General features: G+C 35.3%; 1 protein-coding gene across 1 annotated transcript; it reads right to left on the minus strand.

Annotated features, from left to right (window-relative positions):
• Positions 1 to 6,336: 6,336 nt before the first annotated feature.
• On the minus strand, positions 6,337 to 9,171 carry LOC113752413 (receptor-like protein EIX2). Its single transcript, XM_027296523.1, has one exon. It carries the CDS (start codon positions 9,169 to 9,171, stop codon positions 6,337 to 6,339), a length of 2,835 nt encoding a protein of 944 aa, XP_027152324.1.
• Positions 9,172 to 9,690: the final 519 nt, after the last annotated feature.

The following is a 9,690-nucleotide window of genomic DNA, read 5'->3' on the forward strand; positions in this document are numbered from 1 at the left end:
ATTTATTTGGGAGGTGTTTGGAGTTGCTTTGGGAGTTGCTGGCCAATTATTTCCCATTTTCATCTCTAGTGCTGTTTAGTGATTGTTTGGGGTTTCTTAGTGAATTGAGTTTGCCGTTTGATCTCAGGACAAAGTATCCTAAAATGCAGTAGGGAAAAAAAAACAGATTATTGAAGTAATTATCTTTTTCTTGTATAACAGATTTTTCATACAAAGATGCCATAATTATTGAAGTAATTTGGCGATAATGAAAACATAGTTTTTTTTCCCTACTGTATTTTAGGATACTTTGTCCTGAGATGCTGTAGACGTACTCGTGAGTATAATGGCAGCCGACATCAGCGATGTGCTTGTTAAAAACATCCAACATCTTTTCGTCTCCACAAGCACGAAACCTGCAAAAATATAGAGTACTTCGAAAAATATTTTCCTTGAACGTCCAGCTGAAGTTTTGTCCAGGTCGTAGAGTTTTCCATCCAAAATCAGTAACTTTAGATTGGCAATGAAGTTCTAAGTTCTCATTACGCAGAGCATTGTATATAACTGTTGTGTATTGATCAAACCAAGCATAAACCTGGGCTGTCTGAACCAAGTAAAAAATCAAAATGATGACCCAAGGAGCTGTTCTATTGACAGCAGTGTTCCTCATCTTTGATTCTTATTAAGGAATTTTGTGCTCGGTTTGTGCTGTATATCAACATTAATTGAGCCCATCTTAGCTTATATTAATTGTTTTTGTTTTGCTAATAAATAACCATAGATAAATTGGGTGAGTTTCAATTTTCGACCGTTTCCATTCACTGAAGCAATAAATTTTTAAGAAACTGAATTCTTTCTAAGATGCGGTATAACGCTGCTGATAAAATTCCGTTATGTATTGCCCTCCCCCCCCCCCCCCCCCCAAAAAAAAAACCACAAAAAACACCCAAAAATACATTAAAAGAAAAAAAAATGGATCTAATACATAACGGATTAAATGAGCTCGGCCTTTGACTCTAAGCCCTCTCAACTTTTCCTTTTTCTTTTGTCATTTGGGCTACAAAAAGTAGAAAAGATTAAAATATTCATTCTAAACCCTCTCAACTTTTCTTTTGGTTTTGTCTAGGGAGAAGATGTATTCATTCTTATCAAAATGTTACGTCTTTTTGAAGTAATTGTTGATCGTTCTAGAGTGTAAATCATTTTAGAGTGTAAAATGAATTCATAAAAATATAAATTCACAATAAGACTAAAACAAATTTAATAAATCAAAAATATTAAAGTTATTTAAAAAATAAAAAATGAATTAAAGGAAAAAAAATATAGAAAATAGATTTGGGTATTGGGCGTAAATCATTCTAGAGTGTAAAATGAATTCATGAAAATATAAATTCACAATAAGATTAAAAGAAATTTAATAAATTAAAAATATTAAAGTTATTTAAAAAATAAAAAATGAATTAAAGCAAAAAAATATGTAGAAAATAGATTTGGGTATTGGGTGGGATCAATCTAAAAACATCCCAAAGTGATCCCACCCAAGTTAGTCCCAAAATACATATGGGTAAGATTGGAGCCAAACCCATATGACTAGGTTCCATCTCAAACCCAAGCAAATCCCGCCCATTGATAGGTTACAATTTTCTCATTTATTTTATTATTAATTTCCCCTATTACCTGACCTGATGTGGATTAATTGATGGATTCTATTCACTTTTAATATTATGCATTTATTTTAGAGAGTAGAACGAAAATATAATAACGAATGCCAATTTGACAGAAAAGAAGTCCAGATGATAGAGCTTGTTCCAGGGGCATTTTTGGAAAATGAGATGTTATGCCCATTTTGGTAATTCTTGCAAAGGAAGGACGGACGAAGGTTTCTTCTTCTGGGCGAGCCGCCGCAATCAGTAGGCCGGGGGGGGGAATACCAATTAGAAATTGGAGAGCAATAGACGGGAATGAGAATGGCAGAAGACTAGCTTAGCATTGTTTGGTTGACTTTCTCCTTGGGAATTTCTTTGGCTTTCCTCTCACGAATGTCAGGACCACTAAAACATTCTTGGCTTTGACTTTTCTTCCCTAGAAGTTTTTAGTAGCCTTTTTCCTTTTGTGCGTGGGACGAAGTGAAAGCCATGAATGGCCTTTGTAGCTTTCCTATCTATTCAACATTCGGACGAGTTAGATCTTCCAAATTTCAACAGACGATGACCGCTGCTCCCTCTTCAATCTTGTATGTTTTTTTCGCATCAAATATGAACTAATTTCTTTACTCTAGTCAAAGAATAATGAAGGCTTTGGTTCACCTAAAATTTGTGAAATCGATTTAATTTTATTTTTTTCTTTATTTATTGGTATTCGCATATTCCTTGGTTTCAGTCCTTATGATTATTTAATTAGTTGATTGTCTTGGATCCGGTTAATTAATTAATTTGGTAATCTATTGTCAATTAGGCATTTGAATCCGTAATTGTTTAATTGCCTTAAAATAGTGACAACTGACATAATTAGCTTTGTGTCAGGGGAATACGCGGGCTAATCTAAAATAACCTTGGTAGTGCGTTATTTGGTTAGAATAGGGATCCTCTAATACGTAAGGTAATTGGGAAATTAAATCTTATGGGCGTATCTAGGATTATTTCCTAATTAGAGCAGTGATTAACGGGCGTACCTTAATCACCGACACACAGTAAGGAGGGGTTGACTACCATCACTTGTTTGGTAGTTATAACCTATTTACTAATAAATAATGGAATTGCATGTGCATCGATGATCAATTAGGTGAACCATTGTTGAAGTTATTTCTTGGCTAGATCTTTAATTAATATTACCTTGATTTTAGTGAATTACCATTTGACTTTTAGTTGCCTACTTTATTTTATCTTTAATTATTTTCTCATTTTAATTGATTTAGACCTTTAATTATTTTGCTCTAAGTTCAGTGAATTGTTGTTTAATTTCTAGTTAGTTATTTATTTTTATTTTCTTATTTGAATTTATTTGATTGTCGTCGTTCCTACAAAATCACCCCCTGTGTTACTTTGAATTTCTTAAGAGACAAAATACCCAGTCCCTGAGGATACGACCCTACTTGCCCTGTCTACAAATTCATAATTATCTGTGAAAAAAACACCATCCCATTCGGGTATATCGGATCAAGCAAACTCTTCGGAAATAGGGTGAATCAAATAACTCATTGCACACCTAGAGTCCCTGCTCCAGTACTTGGAATTGGGTTTTGGTCATTTTAACTGGCAATTAGGTTTAATTTTATTATTGCACAGGCTTCGACAACCTGTCACCCATCCCGCCCATTTTGTCACCTCTAAATTAAATAGAACTTTTAGTACAATGACATTTTAACATTAGATAATTTGACACAGTTGACGCTTACTCTGATAAAACTAAGATTAGTGTCACTTAATGTAGTTGGTATTAATTATGCAGGATTATCGGAAACTCTTCTTAAATTGCATGTATTGACTATTGGTTTGTAACGAAATTAAAAATATTTTTGCAAAATAAGGTTTAATTTGAAAAACAAACACCTTCCCGTTTGGTAACAATTATGTGTTTTTTCTTTTGTTGGTTTGTAAAATTCAACGGACAAAAAAAAACAATATGTTGGTTAACAACATTTGTTTTTTATAGAAAAAATTAGTTTATGAACATGAATCTTCTTTTCTGAAACACCAAAACTGCTGTTTTCAATTGTTCAAACAACAGCTAAACCGTGTTAAGAAAACCACTGGGCCAATGGCTCAGTGGCCACCAGGGAGGGACTTAAGTCCCTCCTTGGGCTGTTGGCGAGGGTTCAAGCCTCACCAGCAGCGAAAAAAATCTAAGGGTTGTGCCACAGCACTCCCTTGGTCTAGTTGGGTCTGTATATCCACTAGCCCCTATCATAGCCTCCTTAGGCTCCCCCTTCCCCTAGATTAGGATAGAGTAGGTTATACAAAATATATCGTTGCTGAAAAAAAAAATAAACCGTGTTAAGGATATCATTTGGACTCAGCTAGCTGGGCTTTGATAAGTTTAACCCCAAAACAAGAACGAAAAATCATTTTCAGGCCCAAATTGGTCCTATCCAAAACTCTTATAGGCACAAGCTCATCTCTACCCATTTATCAAAATGGACATCAAGCTGGGATTAGATAACCTTGAATTTTTTTTTTTTTTGTAAAATCATAGATATTTATATTTCTAAAATGTTTATATTTACCAATCAAACAAACAATTATAAGCTAAAATTAGTTATTTTATATATTAATTTTTAAACATATATTTTGTAACTAAAAGATTATTGCTTCAAGATAAATATTATTAACAAACATACGACTATTTCACAAAATTTGAATACTTTGGATTTGGAATACAGATAAGCATTAAACATATAAATTATTTGAATTTGATATTATCATTTCGGCTGGGCCTACTTTAGGTTGACTCTGATTCGGCCCAAGTCCAAGCAATTCTTAATTGTGCAATAACTTTAAGCCCCATTAGTCATTTATTTCTGATTTCACAGAACAAATGGTGTGGTTTTTTTTCTTTTTTGGTCTCAAATGGTGTGGTTCAACCAAATGTTTTCGAGATTTAGTACATGTTTTCCAAACTAATCATTAAAATGTTTTCGACATTTTGGAGGTCACCTATGGGTGCAAAACTGAGATCCTACCATCTCTAATTGGGCCAAAAATTTCTAATTGGTGAGATCGCATTAATTGCAATGGCCCAAGCGACCTTGGCGGGGTCATGATAATGCAACTGAGAATAATAGAAAATAAAAAAAAGTAAATAGAAGAGTGGGTATAATGGCAAGAAAATGATAAAAAAAAAGGAATCTAAAATAAGAAAAATGCATGAAAATATCATGAACATAGGTGATGGGTGAAACTTGGGCAAAAAGTGCCTAATCGGCTAGCGTTGAATTTTTCTCTTCTAAACTACGTTGCTAGCGTTGGACTAGCAGGAAAAATAAGAAATGTCCACAACTAGTGTTTATCTAATTTTGGAGGCACATCACATGCATCTTTGCATTGGACAAGAGCATAGACGAGAATGAGAGAAGGTAAAACGAAATTCCAAAATTTGTTTAAGCAAACAATTGAAACTTTGGTATGACATAGAATTCACAGCTGTAAAAAGAGGACTAATCCTCAGATTACATCTTGAGATGCAAAACAAAACAGAAAAACACTGAATACTCGAAGCTTAAATACACGAAAACACAACAGAACTACTATTGCTTCTCGAGGCACTCTGGACAACAGCAGCAGCAACCACTCTGATAGTCATAGGCCTACCAAATTGAAAGATAACAAAGTACCAAAGTTAATAAATCTTCTCTAGTGAAGTGCCAATTTCAAAAAAAAAAAAAATTAAAGTTCAAGATTTATAACTGTCTAGTCTGAAATACACAAATGGTAAATTAGATCAATGAGCAAGATAAACAATCTAAATTGCTCGACATAGAATATTTACTGCATTCAATTCAAATGCTAATGGTAAAACAATTATTCCACATGCTATTATCTTTATAATCAGGTGTAAATCAAAAAATTCAATAAAATTCATAATATGGAGTTTAATGAAAATAGGAAAATAAAATGTAAATATGAATGATAGAAAAGAATTATTAGAATTCAAAATTTTGAGAGAGTTGAACCAATTGCCAATAGAAAGGAAGAACCTAGGTAAAGCAAATAAGGTTTTGTTATCAAGTTTTTTGGGATCGAAAATTTCAAAAGTTAAGGAAATGAAAATTTGGTCTCCAATCATGTAATAGGTTATTGGGAAAAAAAATTTCTTTGAAAGCTACCAATTTGATGTTAGAATCTTGTTGGTAAGCTATTCGGTATCAGGCATCTACTACTTTATACTCCTATCTATTAAAATTGGTATGCTATTCTTTTGTTGATTTAACTTATTAAGATTCTTTGTTTGAAAAAAAAAATTATTGAGCTATAATTTTCTTGTATTGGACAGGCGCATAAAATAAATCCTCAGAAATATTTGGAAAAAACAAATTACGAATCACAATAGGTTGCAAATTATGAATGTTAAGTTCTAATTAGTTCTCTACGATCAATATGAATAAATCCTTATGAAGGTTGCATATAAAAGTAAGAAGAATAAGTTAGATGAAGGAATGTCTACAAAAATGTGAAATTTTCAAAGAGCAAATTATCAAAGATAGTATGCTACAGATATTGTGGCTCCTTAGTGTGTGATACGAAAAACAGAGTATGAGTGCTTTATAGGAACTTACTCAACGGAAATTCCTCCTCGGGCGAGTAGTCTTTACCCAGATTTTGTCACAGGCACTTTCTATAAACTTGAAGTATAGGAACTTACTCAACGGAAATTCCTCCTCGGGCGAGTAGTCTTTACCCAGATTTTGTCACAGGCACTTTCTATAAACTTGAAGTATGCATAGCGCCATGACTTCTTGAAGAGAAGGATTCCCAAAACTCCTGACAGCCCGGCAGCAAAACCCGGTCCTATTCCAGCATAAAACCAAGACCAATCAGATTCGCCGTGGCCTTCATCATCATCAATAGGCCCATTTTTGGTAGGCGATTTGTGTTCCGAGCAGTTGTTTGGGAGCGGTTTCCCACAAAGTCCACTGTTTCCTTCATAGATGGATGGATCGGTCAAGGTCTGAAGCTGATTTCCTGATGGTATTGGCCCTGAAAGTTTATTGTGTGACAAATTCAGAGAGTTCAATGAGTACAAATCAGATAAGCTTTCGGGGATTGCACCGAAGAGTGCATTCATTGATAGATCCAGTGTTTCAAGTTGCTTCAAGTTACCAATCTTATCCGGGATCCTTTCGGTCAAATGATTCTGTGAAAGATTCAAAACTTGCAATTGAACCAGTTCCATTACCCCATCAGGGATCTCGCCAACTAAATTATTTGCTGAGAGGCTTATGGATTTAACAAGCGGAAGGCTTCCTTGAAGGTACTCAAATTCTCTTCCTCCCTTAATGTCTTGAAGGCTTGCTTGTGCCTCAATGGCGTAATCTCCATATAGCCCTGATACCATGGCAGTAATGTTATTAAAGCAGTGAGGAATAAATCCACTCAAGTTATTATGTGCTAAGTTTAGCACTTGAAGAAGTGAGAGTTGGCAGAGTGTATCGGCAATAGGTCCATGGAAGTTATTTGACTGAAATCTTAGAAACCTTAAATTTGATAAACTTTCCCCAATCCAAGCTGGCATAATGTCCTTCAGTCCATTGTCACCGAGATCAAGCATTTGCAAGTTTTTCAGATGCTGCATTGAGGTAGGGAGCTTCCCAACAAATTTATTTCCGTTCAAATGCAGAGTAGAAAGTCTCCGCAAGTTACCCAGTGAACTCGGAATTTGACCTGATAGACTATTATTTGCCAAGTTTAGGAACTGCAGGTCTCGCAAGTTTCCTAGACACAGAGGAACTCTTCCGGATAGAAGATTGTTGGATAGATCCAGAAAATATAAATATTTCAACTTGCACAAGTCTTCAGGGATAGTACCTGTGAAACGGTTATCATTCAGAAAGAGAGACCCTAGCGCATACACAACCGAAGTTTGACCAACTTCAAGCTGCGGAATATGTCCTGTAAGAAAATTTTGTGAAAGATCTAAATATGAAATATCCAACGGAAACGATTTGAGAGATCCAGTCAAATTGTTGGAGCTTAGAAATATTTCTCTCACAGCATAACGACTTGATGTATGCTTCAATTGTTTGAACTCCAAAGGATTTCCAGTTAGTTTATTGCTGGAGAGATCTAATATCATAATATCATCACAAACCACTTGAAACCAGCTGGGTATGGCACCTGAAATGCTCGCGTTCCACATGTATAACACCTCAAGCTCATTCTGCGTCCGAAGCCAAGCTGGAAACCTGGGTCCCACAATGATGCATCCCATCTGAATTCGTCGGAGTTGAAAAGGAGGAACCCACGAGGAGCTCACGTTCAGAGCGAGGAAGTTTCCAGTTAGGTCCAGTGACTTTAACTCTCGGAGTTTCGCAAAATGGTCTTCAGATAGGACCCCAGTTAATGAATTGTCTCCAACGTCAAAATCTTGTAGCTTCGTCAGCTGCCAAAGATTGGTCGGTATGGTACCATTTAATTTATTAGAGGACAATAATAGATTAGTAAGTTTTGGAAACTGGCCTATTTCATGTGGTATTGACCCTTGCAAATTATTATAACTTAGATCCAAATAAGTAAGACTGCTTGCATTACAAAGTGATTTCAACGTTGAAGCATCAAAGCGGTTTAAAAATAGATCGAGATGAACTAGAGAGGTCATTTGGTCAAACAGGCCATGAGTTGGATCAGAAAGATTATTATAACCAAGACGAAGATCATGGAGGCCAGTAAGATTACGGAGCCAAGGAGGGACCATGTAGTTGTGGAAATTATTTTTACCAAGATTAAGGAAAGCAAGAGATGTGAAATTGACATGTGAAAGATGAGGATGGATGAAAAGATTACAACCATACAAGTCTAGTATTGTTAGTGAAGGAAGCATGTTAATGGACTGTAACCCATCTTGAGCGGCTGTAAGGTTCAATTTGGACAGGACTAGGCCTTCTAGAGAAGAGAGCCCAGCAACCCACCCGAGATCCTTAGTGCTCAATGAATTCCACCCAAGATCCAAATACCGTATATGCGAGAGGTTTCCTAAATGGTGGGGAATTTCACCATCAAATCCTGCATGTGAGAGATTGAGGTATCTCAAGTTTTTCAACAATCCCAAGAATGCAGGAACTTGGATTCCTGAAAAATTATTTGAGCTCATGTCCAAGTATCGCAAATTGGTCAAATTGACCAGAGATGGACTTAATTGGCCTCCCAAGCAATTTGTGCACTGATAATCACCATCAGAATAGAGTGGCACCGTATTGCGCAGATCAAGTTTCAAAACACTACCAGTGATTTTATGGCAACTAATGCCTTCCCATGAACAACATCCTTCTCCGATCCAAGATAACAGACGATTTGATTCATCTTTCAACCCATGTTTGAGTTGAAGAAGGACACGCCACTCACTTTCAATACAGGTGACATTTGAATGATCATAAGCTTGTTTGCTGCTGCTACCAAATGGGAACTGGCTAGTGATAGGAATATAACTGAATAAGAAGAGAAGTAGGAAAGATGAAAAAGTACAAAGAAGATGATGCTTCATTGTATTTCTTTGGTGTTATTGGTTTATTTGATATGGTGGCCTTATTTATAGACTTACAAAAAGCATCACTTCACCATTCTGTGTTTGTGGGAAGTAGGAAGGAACCATACAAAGGCGATAAAGGACAACGACTTCAAGTCTTGTGGAAAAAAAATTTGTTAACGTGGTGGAGGGGAAAGACAGCGTGGAAAATCCTTGTGTGCTTGTGGGGAAAGTCCTTGGTGACATATAAATTGAAATATTAATTCATTTTATATTTGGATTTTAATTTAATTTGGATACCTACGTTACCATAAAAAATCAATCCTAACCTATGTTTTGTTATTTATATGAACTAGTGATCGGAGCAGACTATATGTATGCGTAAATAATTCAAGTTATATTTAATTGCAAAACTTAGTTTTATATTTCGAGAATTCATGTTTTATGAACTTTTGTGTGAAAAACAATATACATGAGCAGTTATTTTTGTTAGTTATCATTAGTTGTAAGCATTAGCAATACAACTAAAAATTCCAC

Source organism: Coffea eugenioides, chromosome 11 (assembly GCF_003713205.1).
Source record: "Coffea eugenioides isolate CCC68of chromosome 11, Ceug_1.0, whole genome shotgun sequence".
NCBI lineage: Eukaryota > Viridiplantae > Streptophyta > Magnoliopsida > Gentianales > Rubiaceae > Coffea > Coffea eugenioides.